Source organism: Molossus molossus, unplaced genomic scaffold (genome assembly GCF_014108415.1).
Source record: "Molossus molossus isolate mMolMol1 unplaced genomic scaffold, mMolMol1.p scaffold_m16_p_4, whole genome shotgun sequence".
Taxonomy (NCBI): domain Eukaryota; kingdom Metazoa; phylum Chordata; class Mammalia; order Chiroptera; family Molossidae; genus Molossus; species Molossus molossus.
Window position 1 is genome coordinate 79,571,402 of NW_023425377.1, and position 24,972 is coordinate 79,596,373.

Genomic DNA, 24,972 nt, shown 5'->3' on the forward strand with positions numbered 1-24,972 from the left:
AGTAGGCACTCAATACATGTTTGTTGACTGACTTAATAAATAACACTAAGGTCTTATGTGCAAGATGGGAATAAGAATGGCTAACCTCCCAGGTGAGTGTGAGGGACACTCACTGGATGTCTGAGGTCTGTGGTGGGGGTAGAGCCCTTCTTCTCAGAGAGACCTCTGTCTGATGGCAGAGATTCAGTTTCCATTCTCACTGGGACCTATGCCTTCTAGGAGCCCATAGTCTGAGAGGGGAGACAGTCCAGTCTGCTGCTGGTGGCATTCGGAACACCAACTCCCATCTCTGGGAGTTTACTGTGATCCAGGCCAGGCTGAGGACTGTTCATGTACCATTTCATTAAAAAATAGCCCCTGAGCCCTGGCCAGTTTGGCTCAGCGGTTAGAGCATCGGCCTGCAGTCTATAGAGACCCTGGTTCAGTTCCGCTAAGGGAACTACCTCGGTTGCAGTTTGTCCCCACCCTGGTTGGTTGTGTGGGTGGCAGCCACTCTATGTGTCCCTTTCATGTCGATGTTTCGCTCTCTCTCTCTCTCTGTTCCTTTCTCTCCCTCCCACTCTACCTGAACAAAAAATGGAAAAATGTCCTTGGGTGAGGATAAAAAATAAATAAAAATAGCCCCTGTTGCCTGACTGGTGTGGGTCAGTGGTTGAGCATCTACCCATGCACCAAGATTCCTGGTCAGGGAACATGCCCAGGTTGTGGGCCAGATCCCCGGTGAGGGGCATGCAGGAGACAGCCAGTAGATGTTGTCTCTCATCGATGTTTCTATCTTTCTCTCTCTTCCTCTCTCTCTAAAGTTCAATAAAGAAAAAAAAAATTTTTTTAAAAGCCCCCAACTCTGAGATTTTCAGAGAATACTGAAGCCCAGAGTGGTGGGTGAGCCTGGATCTGCCTAGCATTTCCTTCTCTTCTCTGGGCCTTTGCATATGCTGTTATACCCTTTCCCCTGGGGGAAGGCTTCCCTGCCCGCACTGGCAAGGCTGCTTCCTCCTGATCCTTAAGTCTTAGCTCTCGTCCTCAGCAAGGCCATTTCTGACCGCAAACAGCTCCCATCCCCACCAAGAGACTCCCCACCGTGGGCCACCAGGTATTTATTTGTTTGCTTGTTTTTCTCTCTGGTGCTCTCGGTGAGGGAGAGGGAGGCCGGTGTTTGTGGGACTGGACGGGAGTCTCAGTTTCCCCACCCGGCACTGGTCAAAGGGAGGGGGTGAGTTCCGGGGGCCGCGGTCCTAGTTGCGAGGGCGGTGGGTGGGCGGCTGGCGGGCCGGGTGGGCGGGCCCCGGGGACAGCGGCGCCACCTTAAGGCGGCTCTGCCCGCGGCTCCCGGCCGAGCCCCGCCGGAGGGAGGCGGCTCTGATCGAGGCCCGCTGCCCGCGCCTCCGACACCGGGCCGCGGCTTGCCGACCTTCCGCGACCGCCGCCCCGCTCCCCTGCTCCGGGGAGTGGGCCTCGGCGCCCCTCTCAGTCCCCGCGACTCCTCGCGCTAGCTCGGGGGACCCCAGGGTCCCCTGCCCCACGCCGCCTCGGTCCCCGGCTTCTTTCTCCCAGCAGCCCCCCGCCCCAGCCACTGCCCCCCCAGTGTCACACTCCGGCGCAGGTGGGCTTCCCGGATCGGCAGCATGTACCCTCAGGGAAGGCACCCGGTGAGTGGGGTCCTGGGCTGAAGGGGTGGGGGGCCCGGGCGCCTGGGAACTCAGACCCTGACGTCCCCCCCAGACCCCGCTTCAGTCCGGCCAGCCCTTCAAGTTCTCGATCCTGGAGATCTGCGACCGCATCAAAGAAGAATTCCAGTTCCTTCAGGCTCAGTACCACAGGTGAGGGGGGGCGGGGCGCCCCGCCCCGGGGACCGGGGAGTCCACCCGCGAGCTCACCTGGGAGCCCGGGAGAGGGGCGGGCCTCCAGGGTGCGGGGGAAGGGAGCCCCCTCCCCGGGGGCGAGGGCAGGCCCCGCAGGTGGAAGCGCAGGTGAGGTGGAAGGGAGCACTCCGAGCCTGTGAAGGGGCGGAGAGGGACTGGGACGCGCGGCGGAGCGGGTCGTAGAAGGAGAAGTGGAGAGGGCGGGGGCATCACTTTGAAACTGGCCCAGATAGTGTGTCCGTGGGTCTCCCTTGGGGGAGGCAGGGACAATGGGGCCCCCATGCCCTGTCTCCTTTCCAGCCTCAAGCTGGAATGTGAGAAGTTGGCCAGTGAGAAGACGGAAATGCAGCGACATTATGTTATGGTGAGGGGGTTAGCATGCCAGGGCGGAGGCAGTGGGAGGCAAGGCTTGGAGTGTGAATCCTGACTCACTGTGCCTTTCTCAGGTACATCCCTGCCCTTCTCCGGGCCTCATTTTCCCCATCTGTAAAGTGGGCTGGTTGGGATTCCAGGCTTTTCCTTCCGGACCCTCGCAGCTCTTAACAATAAGATAAGGATGTCCCTTGTTCTCATGGGCATCTCTGGGGGAGGGGGGGGGAGGGTCTCTGGGCACCACTACCTGCCCCACCTCCCTGGAGAAAGTGGAGGGGACCCTGCTTCCCTTTAGGAGGTCCGATGGGGCTGGGATGATCTATGTCCTGCTGTCATCCCCCGGTCTGGGGGCTCCTGGAAGATCCAGAGTCACCCAGCGCAGGGCTGGACATCCATCAGCACCGTGGACATTCCAAGTGGCTTTTCCTTTGCAGTACTATGAGATGTCCTATGGGCTCAACGTTGAAATGCATAAGCAGGTAACTGTTGGGGATAAAGATGTTCAGTAGGGGGGCAGGAATCAGGAAGCTGTGAGAAGGACCCCGTGCTAGGGCACTCTGAGGCAAGGCAGATCCAGGGAACAGGGCTCTTAACGGAAATCCCTGTGACCTGGGGGCCAGATTTTAGCTTCCGGATAGACAAATGAGTCTGAACTTCTGGAGACATTATCCAGCAGAGAGGGGAGCGATGAGCAGGCCGAGGCATCCCTGCCAAGGAGTACTCATAGCAGAGGCTGGCAGCCAGGTCAGGAAGGCTGTGGAGGTGACTTCTGTCCTGGGAAGGGGCCAGATGAATAGTTTTGGAGGTCCCTTTCAGCCTGGAGAATCTGACGTTTGGAGATGGATTTTGAGTGTCTGAGATGACCCCAAGCTTCTGTTGCTGTATCTTTTTAAAAATTTTTATTTATTGATTTTTTTTTGAGAGAGAGATTTCTTGTTCCACTTATTTATGCATTCAATGGTTGCTTTTTGTATGTGCCCTGACCGAGGATCAAGCCCACAGATTGTGTTGGCCTATTGGAACAACACGGTAACCAACAGAGTTACTCAGCTAGGGCTTCTGTTGCTGTTTTGAAGGGTCTGAGATTGACTCTAGTGCTCTGAGGTCCTGAGACTCTCCTACGCTTCTAGGAGTGATCTCAAGGTTCTGAGTTAGAACCGAAGGTTCTGGAATTGATTTGTTATCCAAGATTAACCCCAACATCCTGAGCCTTTCCTCAAGGTTCTTTGATGGCTTCTAATAGGATGGAGATTCTGAGGTTGATGGAATCTTAGATTCTGTTCATCAGAATATTAGAGTTAATAGGCAGAGCCTAGTATTGGGTCTTCTGGGTAGGGGGGCTAGGGATGTAGGGTGCATGAGGGTGTCCGCCCTGGTATGCTTTTCCAGGTATGTATGGGCTCTGCTGGTTCTAGGGTGGGTGGGAGGGAAAGTGTCTTTTTGGAGCATGATGTGGTCCCAGTGGTGTATGAAATAGAACCTTTATTAAGTGCAGACATGGGGTAGGGCTCAGGCCTTGGGAGCCTGGTTCTGCCCTCCTGATGGGAACACCCCACCCTCAACACACACAATACACAGTCGCCTGTAACTTAGGCAGAGGCAAAGCACAGGCTGACTGACCACACACTTGGATAGCCATAGCCACTGCTTCCCCACCCACAGGGCTTCCCCTCTGTTCAGCCTTAATGGGGCACTCCCAGCCCAGACCTTGTCCCAGATGAAACCTACAAGTAAAGCCGCTCTATTTTCCTTCTGCTCTATTCACTAAGTGTGGGTTTTCCCCACACCAACCAGTTCGCCAACTCTGACACCAGTGGGGTATCCTGCAATTCTGACACTCTCGGCCCAGAGTTAGTGCAGACCCCTCAGCTTCAGGGCTCAGCCTCCTCTTCAGACACCAACTGCAAGTCTGGACCACCAGTACTTCTGCCGAACTGGCTCTAAATTGGGGGGTTCCCACCACTTCTTCCATGGGTTCAATAATTTGCTAGAATGGCTCACACAATTCAGGAAAGCTCTTATTTACTATTACCTGCTTATTATAAAGGTTATAACCCAGGAATAGCTCGATGGAAAGATGCATGAGGCAGGGTATGGGGAAAGGGCTCAAAGCTTCCATGCCCTTTCCAACCCCCCCCCGCCCCCAGCACCTCCCTGTGCTCGCTCACCCAGAAGCTCATTATACCCTGTAATGTAGAGTTTTTTCCTTTTAAAAAATGTTGCAGCCCTGGCTGGTTTGGCTTAGCGGTTGGAGCATCGACCTGTGGACCAGAGAGTCCCAGGTCGGTTCCCACTAGGGGCACATACCAAAAAAAAAATGTTGCAGTTTTTCCCAGGCTGGTGTGGCTCAGTCGGTTGGAGTGTGGTGCCGTACACCAAAAGGTGGCGGGTTCAGTTTCCTTCCAGTCAGGGCACATACCCAGGTTGTGGGTTCCATCCCTGGTCAGGGCATGTACGGAAGGCAACTGATGGTTATTTCCCTCTCACATCTCTTTCTCTCTCTCAAATCAATTAAAAACAAAAACATATCCTTGGGTGAGGGAAAAAAACTTCACAGTTTTTTAATTTGCACATGTTTCAGGGAATGCCCTCCACTCCTCCCAGCCCCCCATAGTCCTTGGGTCCCCAAATCAGCCCAAGGAGCTATTAGAGACTAGAGGTGGCTGGGTCTTCAGGCAGAACACTAAGCTGGGTCCAGGGGCAGGGCCCTGCTTGGCCTAGGGCCAAGAAAGTGACAGCAGCTGCCTGACCCTGGAGAAGGAGCTGACTGTCGGTGGGGGCCGAGAGCCAGCAGCCCTGGGTGGTTGCTCAGAACCATGAAGGTCACAGGGAGGGAACTCCACCTGCCTCTGGAGTGCTCTTAGGTACAGGGTTGGCTCCAGGGTAGCAGGAAGAGGCAGGCCAGAGAAGTGGGCCTGGGCAGACAGCAAGTCCCACCATGTCATGGGGAGAGAGGCCCGGAGGGGCCAGCCACACAGCCAAGAGCCTGTGGAGGCAGTAAGGCCGGTACATGGCAGAAGCCAGGAGACCGAGGAGCAGGGTGAAGCCAACCAGACCCAGACTGGCAGTCGGGGAAGAAGGGTCGGTACTGGCTCTGGTAGTACTACAGCTGGGGCAGCAGCAGCAGGCTGCCTGTTTCCAGCCCGTAGGGACCTGGCTCTGACCCTGGTGGGCAGAGGGGGTGTGGGGCCAGCCTGTGTGGCATTTGAAAACCCAGATGGGAGGGAGGTGAAGGCTTCCCAGGGTCAGTGTCATCTCCCAGCAGTTGCCCTTGGTAAATAAGCTGTGCCTACTGCTCCTGGCTGGGAAACTGGGTCCTTTTCAGGGAGCCAGTGGTGTCATGGGGCCTGCCTCTTAAAATCATGGCAACCTGCTTAAAATCATTGAGGAATTTTAATGTAGTTTTAGGGACTCTTGTGGGAGAGTCCAGGGGTGGCGGCGTTGCTAGGAGCCCTGTGCCAGGCTCTGGCTATGCAGCCTTCCCTCTGTATCTCAGGCTAGGGGTATTGGCTCCTGGCCTCCTCTCTGATGCTGTTGGTGTGCTGGTGTTGGGGTCCCTGATGCCTGGGGCATTGGGTCGGCACCCTCTGAGGTGTGTGTGGAGACCCAGGTGAGAGCCAGCATCAGAAGGCAGGCAAGCACCCTGAAAAGGACCATCATCTCATCACCCCTACCCCTTCAACCAGGGCCATGACACCTGCCTTTCCTGCCACACTACCGAGTGCCCAGCTTGGCCAGCTCCATAGCAAACCCTTGGGCACTTCTGGGTCCAAGGCGCCGGGTCAAAGATACCTGAAAGTACCCACTCCTCTGCCACCTAGAGGCTTCGTAGCACGGGCATGATTGATTAGATCACTGGCCATGGGTGATTGACTCAATCCCAGTCTTTCTCCCCTCCCCAGAGGTCAGGGGATGGGGCTACACGTTCCAACCCTTCAATAAACTTAGATGTGGTTGAAAGGGGCTTATTATAAATAAAGATACCCCCCTCCTTCACTCAGAAATCCTAAGGGTTTTAGGAGCTCTATGCCAGAAACTGGACACAAAGTCCAAATATTACATATTTGTTATATCACTTCCCCTGAGTGGGATGCACCGGGATCTCTGCCTGGCTGCAGCCCAAATTTGCAGATGAGACCCAGAGAGGGACATGGATTCAGCCAGGGTTCAAACCTGGGACTCCCAGTGGAGGCTCCTCCTCCAAGCCCCCTCCCAATTGCTTCCTGCCAGGCCGAGATTGTGAAGCGCCTCAGTGGCATCTGTGCTCAGATTATCCCATTCCTGACCCAGGAGGTGAGTGGGCCTGGTGGGGGCAGGAGGAGAGCTGGAAGAAGACTGAAGGGAGGTGGGTAGGGTTGGGTGCCGCAGGCAGTGGTTCTGCTGAGTGGCGTAGGGGCCTGGGCACTGGCTGGCGCGTGGGTTTCAGGGATGGAGGGTGGGGGTGGCCAAGGGCGAGGAATGGGGCTCAAGTCCTGCACCAGGCTGCCTGGGTCTGAATTCTGGCTGTGTGCTGTGGCCTTCAGCAAGTTGCTTGTCCTCTCTGTGCCTCTGTTGTAGTTTAGAAGAGTTGATACATACAAGGTAGTGAGGACAATGCTGGGTGCTTAATAAGCACCCAATAAAAGTTAGCCCTTACATTATGCTGAGTGAAATAAGCCAGACACAGAAGGACAAATACTGTGTGATTCCACTCATAGGAGGTCCCTAGAGGAGTCAAACTCATAGAGAGAAGATTGGTGGAAGTTGCACCACCTGCGTTTCAAGTACTCAGTAGACACATGTGGCTAGTGGCTTCTGTATCCAACAGCACAGAGGGAGAAAATGTCATCATCACATCACAGAAAGATCTGTAGCACTGAGCGAACACAGCACAGCCACCAGCCACATCATGGACAAGGCTTAAAACATAATGTTGAGTGAAGGAAGCCAGACACAAAAAGGCACATAGAGATTGAGACAAAATAGTTCCACAAAGACAAATTCAGGCAGATCTGGGAAAGCAGCTGTAGGTGGGAACATTGTATAGAAAAACAAAAGCGTCCTCGTGGGAAGGTGAGGAGGGGAGAGAAGAAAGGCATTGTGCCAAGCAGGCAAGGTGTGTGGGGCCTCCTAGGGGCTGCCAGTTTGTATTTTCTGACCTGGGTGGTTGGTATATAGGTGTTGATTTATAAAGTGGTTTTTTACTAAGGGTGATCCTGCCCTCAGGGGACACTGGGCAATGTCTGGGGACAGATGTGGTTGTCACATGGGAGGTGCTCCTAGCACTGAGTGGGTGGGGTCAGGGATGCTGCTCAGCATCCCAGTGTCCAGGACAGTCCCACAGAGAATGGTCCAGCCCCAATGTCAGCAGTGCTGAGGGGAGATCTCGATGTATAAGCCCCAATTTATAATTATTAGTTTAACTGCACTTATATGCTTTGTTTCTTTTTCTCTAGTTCATAATTTAAAAAGGAAATGGAGAGGGGAATAGAGGAGAAATAGCAAGTGCTGGGGATTGGATGAGGTTGGGAGCGGAGAGCGAGCCCCAGAGGGCATTGCTTGAGCAGATAGGGGTCCCAAGCAGTCAGGGGGTTCTCCTGAGCACCCCCTTTTTCATATTCCCTACCTCCCAGCATCAACAGCAGGTGTTACAGGCCATGGAACGCGCCAAGCAGGTGACTGTGGGGGAGCTGAACAGCCTCATTGGGGTGAGTTATCCTGCCCCTGCCCTGGGTAGATGCCACCCCAGCTCCCTGCACCAGTAGGTGCTAAAGCTGAGGGTGTTGTGTGGGCAGCTGGCCTGGGTGGACCCTGCCCCCACTCTCTGTGGCCTTTTGGACCAGGGGTATCACTGGGCACCCAACCACCCCCGACCTGCCCCTGGCCCATCCCTCCTCCTCTCTAGCAGCAGCAGCTCCAGCCACTGTCCCACCACGTCCCCCCTGTGCCCCTCACCCCTCGCCCATCTGGGCTGGTGGGTGGCAGTGCCACAGGGCTGCTGGCCCTGTCCGGAGCACTGGCCGCTCAGGCTCAGCTGGCCGCAACTACCAAGGAGGACCGGGCAGGTGTGGAGGCTGAGGGGTCCAGAGGTAAGTGGACAGGGCAGGGTAGCATTGGCCTGGGGGTGTGGTGGTGATGGCGGGGAGGACTGGCAGACCACCCTGCCCAGCGCACCAAACTCACATAAGTGTGAAGGAATGAATGAGGGGGTTGCAGGGCCCCTTTACTTCCAACTGGCTGTGTGTCCTTGGGCAAGTTACTAACCCTCTCTGGGCATTTACCTGACTGGTATGGGGAAGGGATAATCCACTCCTTGCAGGGGTGTTGGAAGGAGAAGGGAGATTCTGAGCTGAGGTGAGGGCTTTATAAATTGTAGAGGGCTGTGCCATGTCTAGCACCATGGGAGATGAAACCCTCATTCTTTTCCCTTCTCTCTCTCCTTCGCCCCCAACCCACCAGTGGAGAGAACCCTGAGCAGGGTAAGTTGAGGGACATCCGGGGACTTTTCCTCTTATATAAAATTTGCTTTGTATTCATGTGTGGCTAAGGCTGCTTGTTCTGAGCTGTTAGGGACCACATCCAGCTTTCACACTGTGTTTCCCAGGAGATGCCCACAGGCTAGTTTTATTTATTTAAAAATTTCAATCTTGAGCTATTTTTGCAATTGAATAAATGAATGCATGCCCATGGTAGCATTCTGTCCATCTTTCCATTCATTAATTTATCCATTATCCATTCAATATTATTATTATCTACAAGAGTATTGCCCAGTAGAAATACTATGTGAGCCCTGTATGTAATTTTAAAAAAATTAATTTTGAAATAATTATAGATGCACAGGAGGTCACACAGAAGTGTGCAGGGAGGTCCCATGCACAGCTTCCCCCAATGATAAAATCTTATAAAGCTAAAATACAGGATCAAATCTAGGAAATAGACATAAGCACAACCCACAGAGCTTATTCAGACTTCACAGTTTTATATCCATTCATCGTGTGTGTGTGTGTTTGTGTGTAGCACTTTGCAGCTTTATCAAGTTTAGCCAACATTGCCACAATCTCCTATGTAATTGTAAATTTCCTAGTAGCTATATTAAAAAAGTTAAACAGGTGAAATTAATTTCAATAATATATTTTACTTAATATAATGTATCCAAAATGTTTCAACTTGTAATCAACATACAAATTATGAATAAGATGTTTTACATTCTATTTATTTATTTATTTATTTTTCTTTATTGGTTTTAGAGAGAGAGGAAGGGAGAGAGAGAAAGAGATAGAAACATCGATGAGAGAGAACATAGATTGGCCACCTCCTGCATGCCCCCCACTGGGGATCAGGCGCACAGCCTGGGCATGTGCCCTGACTGGGAATCAAACCAGCGCCCTCTTGGTGCATGGGTCGACGCTCAACCGTTGAGCCACACCAGCTGGGTTTGCATTCTTTTTATTGAACTAGGACTCTAAGATCCAAATGCATTTTGCACTCAGACCTCATCTCAACTTGCACTAGTGACCCCCAGGGGACACTGGGCGATGTCTGGGGACATTTGAAAGGTGTTATTTCCCAAATGAGATGCTTGAGGCACAGATCCCAATAACAGCAGTGGGGATGCTCAGTCTTGGCTGGGCCAGGATGCAATCTGGGGGCCCAGGGCCCTGATCCTTCTTCCTGCCTGGCTCCTTCTCTCTGCAGAGTGCATCCCCCTCCCCCCCTGAGAGTGTGGTGGAAGAAGAGCGACCAGGTGGCCTGGGTGGCAACGGGAAGCAGCAAGCTGAGGAAAAAGATCTTTCGGGACCTTATGTGAGTGGGAGCAAGAGGAGGACTGGGGTGGGCACACATCGCTTCCACCTGCCCCAAGCCCCAAGCCCCACCCCTTGCAGCCTTCCAGAGCCCAGCTTCGTCCATGACTCTCACTCCAGAGCTTTCCATAACTCCCGATTGCTCATGGAGCACTGGCCAATCAGAAAGGACCCTGTGAGGCCAAGCTTAATTCTTTAGTTGCTTAAGTCCCTGTGGCCTCTGGACCATGTACTTTTTCCCCACCTCCTGGCTTTTGCCAGCTGTTCCCTCCCCCTACATCCCATTCCCCCTGCCTCAGAAACCAGTTTTTTCATCAAGGCACAAAAAACTGCTCCCCCTTGTAGGAAGCTGTCCCTGACCCCCTCCCTGGAGGGCTGGGACCTCCTCTCTCATTGTCAGAGCAATTGCTGCTCCGGTAGCTTCAAACTCTAGTGCCCCAGGGCTCATGCTGAAAGTGAGGCTTGGGACAGTGGCCAGCTGGGGGGCATTTGTCTCATCTAGAGGGGCAGCTGTGACCTGGTCCTACCTGACTAGTGAGCCCAGTGTTGGCCAATCTTGCTGTTTCTCAGAGAAGACTTTATTCTTTAAAAAATTTTTTTTAAATACATTTTTATTGATTTTTTAGTGAGAGAGGAAGGGAGAGGGAGAGAGATAAACATCAATTGGCTGCCTCCTGCATGCCCCCTACTGGGGTTCGAACCTGAAACCTAGACATGTGCCCTGACCAGTGAGCTCTTGGTCCATGGGTTGATGCTCAACCACTGAGCCACACTGGTTGGGCTAAAAAAATTTTTTTTAGAATTAAACATAATAGCTTGTTTTATAAATATCAGCAGCTAATTTTGTTTTAAAGAATAAAATTGGGGATAAGGGAGTCAAAGAAAACCCACCCACTGGGCAAATGTGGCTTTCAGGCTGCAACCTTTGGTCTTCCCTTAGTTTCTAGCCAAACCAGAGGACAGCCCAACATGTGTTTCTCCTGAGGGCAATGGGGAGCCATAGAAGGATGAAGATCAGATGTGAGAATAGGTCTTAGGAACATCTCTCTGGGGCTAGCTTGGAGGGCTCCCTGGAAGGGGCAAGGCTGCAAACCAGTAGACCAAGGAGGGAACAAGGTCTGTGCTGGGCCATGGGGATGGGAAACAGATGGCTGGGTGAGAAGGAGGTATAGATGACTCTTGGTCTCTGGCTCTCCCCTAACTGCACAGAGGAAACTGAGGTCCAGGGAGGGCTGGGAGGAGCTCAGGGCCACACAGCAAGTCTTGGGCATTCAGCACTATCTCCCTCATCTTTTTCCAGGAGGGACCCGTCCCCTTCACCCCTACCCCTCACCCCCTAAAGCCCTCCCTTGCTCTGAGCAAATGCATCTTCCTTTTTGAACCAGCAAATGGGGGGCTGTAGCCCCAGAATTCCTATCCAACCCAGGGCCTGCTAAATGTATGCTCCCCCCTCCGGAATAGATGTAAGGGGGTGTGGAGGCAGGGACCTGGCCAGGGTGAGCTCTCTCCCCCATGTCCCCGCAGGAGAGCGACGAGGACAAGAGTGATTATAACCTGGTGGTGGATGAGGTGAGTTGAGGTCCAGCCTCCTTGACTCTAGGAGTCAGAGGCAGGGAAGTAGGTCTGGACACAGAGCAAGAGGTGGGTTTTCTGGAGTGTGGGGGTCCCAGAGGGAATGGGGTTGCTTGTCCCTTCTCTGTGAGATGGCTGGGGCCAGGGGAAGTAGGGGTTATTAGACACTTCAGGTCAACATCTTCTTCATAGCATGGTGGGGAAACTAAGGCCCAGAGCACACTGGAGATGGACAGCAGAGTGGCTTCAAGCCCTGGCTCACTGTGTGACTTTGGGGTGGGGGGTGGTGATTGCCCCTTCCCTGGCTTCTTTCCCCATCTGTCCAGTGGGGAAAAACAAAACATAACTTTTTTTTCTTGATTGATTTTAGAGGGAGAGGAAGGGAGAGGGAGAGAGAGATAGAAACATCGATGAGAGAGAACATCGATTGGTCGCCTCCTGCATGTCCCCCAATGGGGATCAGGCCCACAACCTGGGCATGTGTCCTAAATGGGAATCAAACCGGTGACCTCCTGGTGCATGGGTCAGTGCTCAACCACTGAGCCACACCGACTGGGCAAAATCATAGCCTTTATAAGTCGTTGCTGTTTGTGTTTATAGAGTAGGTCCCATCATTAAACCTATTTATAGACAAGTAAACCGAGGCATGGAGGTTTCATAATCTTCCCAAGATGGGTTGCAGGTGCCCTGTCTAGAGGTTGGGGTGGAGCTTGGGAGGAGTATAGAGAAGGCCTCTCTTTTCTCACCCACTTCATCTCCACTCAACATTACCTCAAACCCAGGACCAACCCTCGGAGCCCCCCAGCCCAACTACCACCCCTTGTGGAAAGACACCTATCTGTGTCCCTGCCCGTCGGGACCTTGTGGAAAGTCCAGCCTCCTTAGCCTCCAGCCTAAGCTCACCGCTCCCCAGATCCAAGGAGCTCGTCCTGGTAAGGAGTAGGGGAGGCCTTGAAACTCACTGTGTTCACACTGGGGCCCTGGAAACAGATACTGCCCATTTGACATGAGGCGATGAAAAATTGGCCAGACTGGTGTGCTCTAGCATTCCCTTCCAGATTATTTGACCACTGACCTAAAACCCCCTCTACCCTATTTAGGCAATTTTTCCTAAGTCAGCTCACTCTGTTGCACCTAAATAAATATTAAAAGGCAATTTTGTAAGTAAAGTTTATAAATACATATTATTATTATTTTAATCCTCACCCGAGAATATTTTTCTATTTATCTTCAGATAGAGTGGGAGGGAGAGAAAGGGAGAGAGAGAGAAACATCGATGTGAGAGGGACACATCAACTGGTTGACCCCCGAAAGACCCTGATCAGAGCCGGGGACGAATCAACCGAGGTACGGTGCCCTTGGCCGCAGTCGAACCCGTGACTCGTTGGTCTGTGGGCCGATGCTCTACCGCTAAACCAAACTGGCCAGAGCTGTAAATACATATTAAAAGGCAACTCACCATCTTGTGGGGAAGTCAAGTATCTCTTGCAATAAATAGAAAATCCCCTGAAAATAAACAGAGAAACTGTAGAATGGGCCACTGCCAAGGCATACTTAAGCCCTGCAAGTGTTAAGGCCTTTGAGAGGCACCGAACTCAGACCAGCCACAACCTGAGATACTGTCCCCAGCGGGAACCAGGATTCATATCAGAACAAGTTTCTCCTTGCCTCTCCCCAGCTTTAATACCAGGTGTAGAGACCACCTAAGATTATACAGCCCCCAGGGGGAATTCAAAAAAATTTTTTATTTATTGATTTTGAGACAGAAAGAAACATCAATTTGTTGTTCCATTTATTTTTGCATTCATTGGTCGATTTGTGTATGTGCCCTGATCAGGGATCTATCGAGCAACCTTGGCATATGGGGATGCTGCTGTAACCAACTGAGCTCCCTGCCAGGGCACCCCCAGGGGAATTCTTAATTCAGCTCTATTTGCCCTTCCCCCTCCCCCAAATCTTCCCTAGACCCTTGCTCTGAACCTACCTGAGAGATTGCTTCAGTTTCTAGGCTTACCCTCCCAGCAAGTTGCTATGGCAACCGTCAAGGTTGGGGCTCACTTTGCTTCTCATGTGCCCTCCTCCTACCCTGAGACCAGAGAGGGGGAGGGGCAGCTCTGTTCTGATGGAGAAGCCTCCGTCCCCAGTCTCCACGTTGTCCCTGTCCACTCCCTTTTGTGGGTGTGTGAGTGTGGCTGTCATAATACTTGTCATTTTGTGGCAGAAAGATAAGATGTAACTAAATACAAGACAAAGATGTGAAATTTCTTAAAAGGCAGTCGGTAATGGCAGAAAGCAGAGACAACACAGTGTGCTCCCATGTGAAGGTCTGGCTTCCCCTCTTCTCCAGTGTTCCCATGGGGAGGGGCAGCTATGGGGGACATCCCCTTCCCCGTGGGGAGAAGGAAAAGTCCACCAGTACCAGTGCTGTTCCTTCATCTGGGAGAATGCTCTGTGGTCTCCAGTGTCATGAGCCCCTCCCAGAGTTTTTCATTCCTTGTCCCCAAGGGATCTGACAGCCTCCAACTTTGTCTCTCGCCTCCTTCTGTGATCCCCCCACACCCTGCAGGGTATGCCCTTGCTGTGGGCCCACCTTGCACCATTCTGTCTACACCTGCATTCTGACCGTGTATCCACACTGCATACCTTATCATATGCATTCAGGTTCTTGCCATATATGTGCATGTTTGTTCCCATCACCATGCATAAGTGTACATGTGCCCAGGTGCCCACCTGGCATTCCAATGTGTGTAGACACTCGTGTCCCCTGTGCCTAGGGGATCAGCTGTGGGGCCACTTCCCATGAGACCTGACCTACCAGTCTATCTGCTCCCTTCTCCCATCCATTTCTGACCAGATCCTTGGCCTGCAAGGCGCCAGGTGCCTGGCGAAGTTCAGTCCTGCCTTTTCTCCCCAGAATGATCTTCCCACCAGCACTCCTGCCTCCAAGTCCTGCGACTCTTCCCCACCCCAGGATGCTTCTACCCCTGGGCCCAGCTCGGCTAGTCACCTCCGCCAGCTCGCTGCCAAGCCAACACCTACCACGGACAGTATTGGTGAGCCCCCACTGGTGCCTGCCAGAGAAAGTCTCTCTGGAGAGGGGGTTTCTGGAAAGTGGTAGGGGGTGAGGGAGGCAGGAGATTTGGACTCCAGCTTTAGCATCGTCTTGGTCCTTTCTATGTGAGTTAGATGCTGCCTCACTCTGGGCTTTGGTTTTTTCATTGTCTTGGCTTGACAGGTGGGCAAACTCAGGCCCAGAGAGGGGAAGTGACTTACTCAAGGGCTTCAGCCTAGTGCCCTGGAAAGACAAGCTTTAGAGTCAGACAGGTTTGGGTTTGAGGCCAGCCTTGGACACTTGCCAGCTGTGTGACGTTGGCAAAGGGATCCAACCTCTCTGAGACTCAGATCTCCCATTAGTAATATAGGAATGACATTGCTCTTCTCTTCTGTCTTATGGCCAGGCCTTGTGCTGGTTTCGGGGTTCCGGAAAGATATCAGCCCTGGAACTTGCCCTCAAGGGGCTTCCAGATGGTGGGGAGGAGACCCAGATCCCAAAACTCCCAGCCCTGTGTGATTACAACTGGGGTAGAAGCAGGGACTCAAGATAGGCAAAGTTGAGGCTAAGGGTGGACTGGAGAGACTCAAGGATGTTCCTGAGATGTTGTCAGACATTGGGTCTAGGTCTTGAGGGATAAGTAGGAGTTCAGAAACTGAAAAAGGAAAGGGAAAGGCATGTTAGCCAGAGGGAACAACATTTTTTTGTGACAGGGTCTGGTGAATGCTGGATCAGAGCATGGGAGCCCTGAATGACAGGCCACAGTGCTGGCACCCTGACCCCAAGGTAGTGGGAGGCAGGATCTGGGTCCAGGGTATCTGAAGACCTGTCTTTGTCTCTTCTCACTCAGCCCTGAGGAGCCCTCTGACCCTGTCCAGTCCCTTCACTGCGTCCTTCAGCCTGGGCTCCCACAGTGCACTTAATGGGGACCTCTCTGTGCCCAGCTCCTACGTCAGCCTCCACTTGTCCCCCCAGGTCAGCGGCTCTGTGGTGTATGGACGCTCCCCCATGGTGAGTCCTCAGTGTGGGAGATTCCAGGAGATGTCAGCAGGGCCCAAGAGCTGGAGGCTGGGAGGAAAAACCAGTTACACTAAGAAAAACAAGGGGTTGGGGAAAGGGAAGGGAGTCCTGACTTGGCAAGTGCATGTGAAAAATAATCTGAGGGTCTCAGTAGTTCCACAAGCTTAATACAAATCACACCTGTGACTGTGGAAAAAGCAACTGTGATTGTACTGCCTTAAGAGGAACAGAGAGCCCCAGCCATGAGAGGTGAGGGTCCCATTTAGCCTCCTGACAGACGTTCTCAGTTGTTAGCCCTGATTTTTTTTTAAATTTTATTTTATTATTTTTAAATTTTTTTATCTTCACCTGAGGACATTTTTGCATGTATCTTCAGATAGAGCGGGAGGGAGAGAGAGAGAGAAACATCGATGTGAGAGACACCTCTAGTGGTGGCCACCCACACGACCCCAACTGGGGCCGGGGACAAACTGCAACCAAGGTACATGCCCTTACGGGAACCAAACCCGGGACTCTCTGTTCCGTGGGCTGACGTTCTAACTGCTGAGCCAAGCCGGCCAGGGCGTTAGCTCTGATTTTTAAGGCACAGTGACAATTCTGGTAGATTGCAGAGGAAAGACTAGCCTGGGGAGAGAACTGGAAGTGATATTCCATGAGGAGTTGAAGGAATGAGGCCTGAGACTCCTGAGCTGTGATGGGGGTTCTACATGGACCCCAGAAGGCAGTACTGGGACAGGCTGATAGTGAGCCATCCTCAAGTGGATCATGGTGCCTCCAGATGGAATAAATGCCTGTCACTGGAGATACCCAGGCCAGAGCCTAGGTGGGCACTTGCAAGAGATGGCATTGAAAAGGAGTCAGCAGTCCGGCCGGTGTGGCTCAGTGGTTGAGCGTCGACCCATGCACCAAGAGGTAACTGGTTCCATTCCCCGTCAGGGCACATGCCCAGGTTGTGGGCCTGATCCCCAGTGGGGGGCATGCAGGAGGCAGCCAATCAATGTTCTCTCTCATCGATGTTTCTATCTCTCCCTCTCACTTCCTCTCTCTCTAAAATCAATAAAAAGGAAACAAAATTTTTTTAAAAAAAGAAAAGGAGTCAGCAAATATTTTCTGTAAGGGGCCAGATAATAAATATTTTTAGCTTTGCAGACCAGTTGGTCTCTGTTGAAACTACTCAATTCTGCCTTTATATAGCTCAGAAGCCAGTATAGACAACTTATTAATGAATGAATGTGGCCATGTGCCAATAAAATTTTATTTACAAAAACAAGCAGGGGCCCTGGCCGATTTGCTCAGTGGTTACAGTGTGGGCCCATGGACCAAAGAGTCACGGGTTCAATTCCAACCAAGGGCATGTACCTTGTTTGCCTGATTGTACCAGGCCCTGGTCGGGGTCATGTGGGAGGCAACCAATGTGTCTCTCTCAAGTCAATGTTTATCTCTCTCTCTCCCTCCCTCCCACTTTATCTGAAGAGAAATGGATTTAAAAAAAAACCAACCAAACAAAAAAAAAAAAATCAAGTAGGGGGCTGTAGTTTGCAGACTCCTGTTCAGAGCATTGGATGGAAGATTCTTCAGGATCCTTCCAAATCTGGGGCTCTAGGATTCCCTGGACAGAGATCTTGGGGTCTCTCATGTGAAAGTCTCCATCTCCCATCTGTAGAGGGCATCTGTGCTTTCTTGGGGAGGGGCTAATAAACTCATTGGGCATCCTCTGATAAACAGAGAGGGATATGGTAGGGGAGCATGAGAGAGGGCACATGGGGGTTTGAGTCACCTGCCCAGTGACACCCCCTTTGGCATTTTGACAGATGGCATTTGAGTCTCATCCACATCTCCGAGGGTCATCCATCTCTTCCTCCCTACCCAGCATCCCTGGGGGAAAACCGTGAGTACCAGGGTGGGGCTCCCTGCTTCTCCAAGGGCCTTCCATGGTGGGGTGGGGATTGGGGTTCCTTGATGCCTCTCTATAAAGTCTATTCTGTGATAATGGGAGCTCCTACCTACCTTAGGTCTACCTGCCCCCTTCTCCATTCTTTCTCTCTGGAGAGAGAGGTAGGTAACCAGCAAAGTTTAGACCAGTAGTTCTCAACGGGTACGTTTTGCTTCCCTGCTTCAGGACATTTGATGATATCCAGTGATATGTTTGGTTATCACAACCAAATGCTTCCAGCCTGTAGTGGGTGGGGGCCAGGGATGCTGCTTAATACCCACAGCGCCAAGGATGGCCCCCCACAGAGAACGACTTAGCCCCAAGTATTCATAGACCTTTCTGCCCCGGGAACATTCTGTACCTGCTACTAGCCCATCTGATTGCCATCAGCTACCTGTGACTTTTGAGTGCTTGAAATGTGGCCAATGCATCCAAGGAACTAAAAATTTTAATTTATTTAAATTTAACTTACCACTATTGGACAGCATTCCCTGGAACTCAGGGCATCTTCATGGACAAACATTTACTAAGTGCCTGTTGACCATGTACCAGGCCACCACCTGGACCCCTTTCTCTCTTTTGTACCACACCACTGTCCCACATCTCCTTTGATCAAGCGGTTCCCTTCCCTAAACGCAGCAGGATGGGGGTGGGGTGCGGACCAGGCAGGCAGAGGTACCTTGTTGCCTTCCGGGGAGGAGGCCCCCCATGCGGTCTGGGGTGCCCCCTCCCCGCGCGTCACGCCCACCTCCTGTCCAGGGCCTACTCCTTCCACGTGTCTGCGGATGGCCAGATGCAGCCGGTGCCCTTCCCATCGGATGCGCTGGTGGGTGCAGGCATCCCACGGCACGCACGGCAGCTGCACACACTGGCGCACGGCGAGGTGGTCTGCGCTGTCACTATCAGTGGCTCTACGCAGCACGTGTACACGGGAGGCAAGGGCTGCGTGAAGGTGTGGGATGTAGGCCAGCCTGGCGCCAAGACACCGGTGGCCCAGCTGGACTGCCTGGTGAGGGGGGGCAGGGCCTGTACACACTGGGGGGAGGGGGGCAACAGTGTGGGGCTTATACACCAATGAAGGAGGTTGTTTACAGGCCAAGCAGGGGCAGGGACTATCAGTCAATGGGGTGGAGTTTATAGGCAAATCAGGTGGGCTTATCAGCCATTGGGTAGAACTTAGGCCAACCAGGACCTGAGCTTGAAGTCCAGTGGGGCGAGGCTTATAGGCCTGTGAGGTTGGAACTTACAGCCCAAAGGGTGGAGTTTACAAGCCACCCTGGGGCAGGACTTCCAGGCTAACCAGGGATGGGATGTGACTTCTTCAGCTGGGCTCTTGGAGGCAAGGCTGAGGGGGTCAACCCTACGCCCTTGTTTCTCTCTCCTCCCAGAACCGGGACAATTACATTCGTTCCTGCAAGCTACTGCCGGATGGCCGGAGTCTTATCGTGGGTGGTGAGGCCAGTACCTTGTCCATTTGGGACCTGGCAGCACCCACCCCCCGCATCAAGGCTGAGCTGACCTCCTCAGCCCCCGCTTGTTACGCCCTGGCGGTCAGCCCTGACGCCAAGGTCTGCTTTTCCTGCTGCAGCGATGGCAACATCGTGGTCTGGGACCTGCAGAACCAGACCATGGTCAGGTGGGTGGCGGGTACCCTGAGACCTTGGACAAGCCCCTGCCTCCTTCCCTTTTGTGCTGTGGGGGCAGAGGAGTGGCCTTGGAGGATGCTGGAGCAGCACCAACTCCAGGATGGATGCTGGGCCCTTCTCCCTTCAGGCAGTTCCAGGGCCACACGGACGGTGCCAGCTGTATTGACATTTCTGACTATGGCACTCGGCTCTGGACAGGGGGCCTGGACAACACCGTGCGTTGCTGGGACCTTCGGGAGGGCCGCCAGCTGCAGCAGCATGACTTCAGCTCCCAGGTGCCCGACGGGGTGCAGTGGGAGTGGGGTAGAAGCTCCTGGAATCTGGTCTCCCTCCCTCTCTCTCCCCCCGAGAAACCCACTTCCAGGTGCTGGGCAGGGCCAGATACCTGCTATCTGTGTCCATCTTTCCTGTCCTTCAGATTCAGGCCTTCCCCTTTATTCTCCAAAGACAGACACAGTGAACCACAAAGGAACTGACTCATATTACACTGTGGGGCTTCTAAGACCCTCAGATCATCTTCCCAGATGCTCTTGCCAAGCCATTCCCCAGTTCCTTTGTCTCTCCTTGTATAGCTGATTTCTCCACCCAACCTTCAACCTTTGACCTTAATGAGAGCTTCTGACCACTCCCAACCCCAAGACTCACCATGGGGCAGCTGCTGGCCTGAGGGGAAAGGTAGAGGTGACATAGGAGATGGGCACAGAGAGGTCTCTGTTGAGGACCCTGTGGGAATCCAGGCTGAAGGATGTAGTGAAGAGCTGAACAGTCGGGGGGCTTCTCAGGGCTGAGCAAAGAGTCAAGAACAGGACTTCAGATACACTGGACCCAGATCCCATCTCTCACTGCTTTGAGGGCAGGGAGAAAGCTCCTTGGCTTGTGATTTAAGGCTTCCATTCTCTAGTCTCCAATACACCATGCCCTGTGATACCTCCAGTCCCTCCTACTTATTGTTCCCTCTGGCTGACATGCCTTTCCCTTCATTTCTCCTATTGTTGAACTCCTACTCATCCTTCAAAACCCATAAAATTTGACCCCTTCCTTGAAGCCGATAACTCTTTCTGTTCTCCAACTCTTTCTGTTCTACCTTCTCTTTAGCTTGAATGTTTTCTTGGTAGGGAAATCAGGGGTGCAGATGGATACAGTTGTTCATCCTCTAACTCCAAAATTAAGATGGGTTATATACATACCAGGGGATTCCATGGTGAGTGTCTCTTACCCCACCTGGGCACCTGTCTCTATACAGGAACATTCTATATGGCCAGGAGAGAACATGTGAAACCTTCCAGTCTTCTCTCTGCTATATACTTATGGTTCTTTCTACAGGTCTTCCATGTCAGTAAGACATTGCAAGGTTTAGGATGGAACAGGGCCTTATTCCTCTCCGTGCCTCACATGGGGTGGGCACAGAATGATGAGGCCGTCAAGTCCTTTCAAATCAAAGTAAAAGGTGGTGTTGGCACATAGGAAAAGTTCCAATCTGGGAGTCAGAACGCCTGGGCCTTCTCAGACTTGCTGGACTTGCTGCGTGACTTTGAGCCAGACTTGGCCTCAGCTTCCCTTCCACCATCTGCTCAAAGGGAGCGACTGTCCTCCCCTGGCTTCACCCACCACCCCCTCCCTCCCTTCCTCCCAGAGCTGTTGTGTGTTCAAAGCAGATAATGGATGTGAGGCCCTGGGGTTCCGTGTAATGCTGATTAATATTAATGATTTGACATGCAGTTGCCTGCTGCTTCCAAGCCCTGGGCCAGCTGCCTCTCCATGCAGGGGCCACAGCGGGAGAGGGCTGGACTCCACTCCTCCCAACCCCCTTCTTCTGGGCATTTCCCACTGGCCCAAGGGGTTTTGACCCTACCTCTTTCCTCTTTACCCCCAGATTTTTTCCCTGGGCCACTGCCCCAACCAGGACTGGCTGGCCGTTGGCATGGAGAGCAGTAATGTTGAGATCTTGCACGTCCGTAAGCCAGAGAAATACCAGCTGCACCTTCATGAGAGCTGTGTGCTGTCTCTGAAATTTGCCTCCTGCGGTGTGTCTGTCTAGGGCTGGGGTGGGACTCCAGGGCATTGGGACAGGGTTGCAAAAACAGTACCTCCCATAACAACAACAACGACAACACAGTTAAATTTGAATCTTAGATAAACAACAAATAATTTGTTAACATAAGTATGTCCCAAACAATGCACGGGATGTGCTTATACTAAAAAGCAATAATTTGTACAAATATATCCCAAATATTGTGTGGGATATAATTACACTAAAAGAAAAAAAATTGCATGGGATATACATATACTAAATACACACACACACACACACACACACACACACACATATATACACACATATATATATAAATATATACACACACATACATATAATGAAATACTTGGGACACCTCTGCACTAAAGGTAATTTGTGATTCATTGAGATTCAGAAGTGACTGGGCACTTTGTATTTTATCTGGCCAGCCCTCTCCTGGGGGCACCCCCTTCTCGAAGACCAGATGGAGCCCTGGGACCTTGACTTTACCATCTGGAAAATGGAAGGTTCAAGCCTCAGCTCCCTAAGGGGGCTTGTGTCTCCCAAATGAGGACAGAGGTGCCCTAAAGGGAGAGGCCAGGCCGTCCCACCTCTGCCAGCAGTCCACAGCCCCGGGCTTTCTTCAGTCCCTCTTTCCTCCAACCCTTCCTGTTCTCTTTCCCCCAGGGCGGTGGTTCGTGAGCACCGGGAAGGACAACCTGCTCAATGCCTGGAGGACGCCATATGGTGCCAGCATTTTCCAGGTACTGGCAGTCTGGAGCCCGGCTCTTGGCAGGAGGCCATGTGCCCAGGGCCCCAGGGTGGCTGCACTGGTGGTGAAACAGGCGCCTCTCCTGGATCCTCCAAGTCTCTCATCTGCCGTAGCTACTAAAGCTGTCAGCAAACTTCAGCCCATGGGCTACATCAGTATACAACCTGTTTTTTTTTTTTAACCATTAAAAAATATATATTTTTTTGTTTTCTTTATTGATTTTTAGAGAGAGAGGAAGGGAGAGGGAGAGAGAGATAGAACATAGATTGGCCCCCTCCTGCATGCCCCCTACTGGGGATCGGCCCCAAACCTGGGCATGTGCCCTGACCGGAAATCAAACCAGTGACCTCTTGGTTCATGGGTCGACACTCAACCACTGAGCCACACTGGCTTGGCCATCTTAACCATTTTTAATTGTACAATTCAGGGGCATTGAATATATTCACAGTGTTGTGCAACCATCACCACCACCCATCTCCAGAACTTTCTCATCTTCCCAAACTGACACTCTGTTCCCATTAAACACTAACAACCCCTCTGCCCCCCCAGCCTCTCACCCTCCCTCCACTGAGCACCCACCATCTCTACATTTTGTCTGTATGAATCTGAGTCATTTAGGGCCTTCCTATGAGTGGGATCATTCAGTATTTATCCTTTTGTGTCTGGCTTATTTCACTGAGCATAATGTCCTCAAGTTTTATCTACTTTGTAGCAGGTGTCAGATTTCCTTCCTTTTTTCTTTTTAACCAAATATATATATATATATATATATATATATATATTTTTTTTTTTTTAATTGATTTTTTAGAGAGAGAGAAACATCGATGTGTGAGAGAAACATTGATCAGCTGCCTTCTGCACGCCGCTCACTGGGGATGGAGCCGGCAACCCGGGCATGTGCCCTGACTGGGAATCAAATTGGGATCTCTCAGTCCATGGGACAATGCTCAATCCACTGAGCCACACCAGCCAGGCAGAATTTCCTTCCTTTTTAAGGCTAAATAATATTCCATTGTATGACTGGACCACACTTGATCCATTCATCTGTTGGTTGTTTTTACCTTTGGGTGATTGTGAATCATGCTGCTATGAACATTCACATACATGTTTTTATGTAGATACATTTTCATTTCTCCAGGGCATATACTTAGGAGTGGAATTGCTGATAATAATTTAATCTTTATTGGAATTACCAGACTGTTTTCCAAATTTTCCATTTCTATCAGCAGCACAGGAGTGTTCCAAATTCTCCCCATCCTCAGCAACACTTGTTATTGTGTCTTTTTTTTTAATTCCTACCCAAGAACATGGTTAGAGAGAGAAAGGGAGAGAGAGAAACACTGATGTTTGAGGGAAACATCAATTGATTGTGGTCTGTATGGTCCCTGACTGGGGATCAAACTCAAACCTGCAACCTAAGTATGTGCCCTGACTGGGATTTGAACTGGCAACATTTCTTTTTTACTTCCTTGTTTATTTATTTATTTGTTTTGTTTTTAATCCTCACCTGAGGATGGTTTTTCCATTGATCTTCAGAGAGAGAGGGGAAGGGAGGGGAGAAGGGGGAGAGAGAGAGAGAAACATCAATGTGAGAGAGAAACATCAGTTAGTTACCTCCAGCATGCACCTGGACTGGGAATTGAACTCAAAACCTGGGTATGTGCCTTGACCGAGAATCTAACTGGTACCTTTTGGTGCACTGGACGATGCTCAAACCAACTGAACCACTCTGACCAGGCTATTGGTGTCTTTTTTCTTTCTTTCTTCTTATTTTGTTAGTCCTTACCCAATGATGTTTTTCTATTGATTTTTAGATAGAGTGGAAGGGAGAGAGAGAAACATCAATGCAAGACACATTAATTGGTTGCCTCCTGCATGACCCCTTTACCAGGGCCAGGGATGAAACCTGCAACCCAGGCACATGCCCTTGACTGGGAATTGAACCCTTGACCCCTCGGTGCATGGGCCAACACTCTAACTGCTGAGCCAAACCAGCCAGGGCTATTTTGTCTTTTTTTATTATAGACATTCTAGTGGATGTGGAGTGGTTTTACATTTTAAAGGGTTGTAAAAAAAAAAAACAACTAAAACTGAATATATATATTCGATTTATTTAGCCTCTGGACTTAATGGCTAATGACTTATTTGGACTTTAGGCAAAGCCTGACAATGTACTGTTGTGCCCTGGTAGGAAAAGGTTTGCCGGGCCCCGCTGTAGGTCATTGTGCCCTAAGCTTAGCCCCCTGCAGTGCTGTGTGGTCTGCCGGGTGCACATCCTCTCTGAGCTTCCCAGGAAGGGGCCGTGTTCCAGTTCCTCTTTCCTGGTGGCCAGATAACAGAGGTTGCGCCCTTCTCAGGAACATCACCTGTCCAGAAAGGACCTTTCTCTGGAACATGTGTCACCTCGTTTTTGGCTCCCACTCTGGGCTCTCCTATCTTGAGTCCTGTCTCAGCCCTGCCTTGACTATAGTTCATCCTTGGAGGCTGGAGTGGCTCCAGTCCCCATGCCTCTTCCTTCTGAACATTGTGCGGGGGGTTAGGAGCTTGCACCAGCCTGTGCCAGCGTCAGTCACGTCTCATCCCTGCCTTCTCTCCCTCTCCCTTCTACAGTCCAAGGAATCATCCTCCGTGCTGAGCTGTGACATCTCTGGGAATAACAAGTACATCGTGACAGGCTCAGGGGACAAGAAGGCCACTGTGTATGAGGTGGTCTACTGAGAGAACCCCCCATTCCTGCACCCCTGGCAAGGGCATGCAGAACGGAGACCCCAAAACCCCCTTTAGTCGTACCTGTGGGCGCCAAACCTCATCTGCTCTCTGGCCGGCCCCCTCACATCTTCTGTGGGATGTGGGGCCAAGTGGGCAGAGGGACTTCGGGGAAATAAATGTATTTATCACAATTGCCTTCTGTCTCAGATGGGGGAACTGGGCACCACTGCTTTTCTAGG

The 24,972-nt window shown here is 51.7% G+C and overlaps 1 protein-coding gene across 5 annotated transcripts; it reads left to right on the plus strand.

Moving 5' to 3' along the window:
- Positions 1 to 1,530: 1,530 nt before the first annotated feature.
- Positions 1,531 to 24,916, plus strand: TLE2 (TLE family member 2, transcriptional corepressor). 5 transcript variants are annotated; one of them, XM_036282025.1, is made up of 20 exons: positions 1,531 to 1,649; positions 1,723 to 1,820; positions 2,163 to 2,226; positions 2,669 to 2,713; positions 6,465 to 6,527; positions 7,847 to 7,921; positions 8,119 to 8,302; positions 8,673 to 8,692; positions 9,909 to 10,016; positions 11,540 to 11,584; positions 12,370 to 12,519; positions 14,502 to 14,640; positions 15,490 to 15,650; positions 17,471 to 17,547; positions 18,352 to 18,601; positions 18,981 to 19,228; positions 19,366 to 19,513; positions 21,112 to 21,193; positions 21,940 to 22,016; positions 24,635 to 24,916. In XM_036282025.1, exons 1-20 carry the CDS (start codon positions 1,626 to 1,628, stop codon positions 24,740 to 24,742), a joined length of 2,166 nt encoding a protein of 721 aa, XP_036137918.1. In that variant the 5' UTR covers positions 1,531 to 1,625; the 3' UTR covers positions 24,743 to 24,916. The 5 variants fall into 5 exon arrangements, with proteins under 5 accessions (XP_036137918.1, XP_036137916.1, XP_036137917.1 ...); XM_036282023.1 differs by having other exon boundaries at positions 1,535 to 1,649; positions 15,490 to 15,614; positions 21,112 to 21,262; XM_036282021.1 differs by having other exon boundaries at positions 1,536 to 1,649; positions 21,112 to 21,262.
- The last annotated feature ends 56 nt before the right edge of the window (positions 24,917 to 24,972 follow it).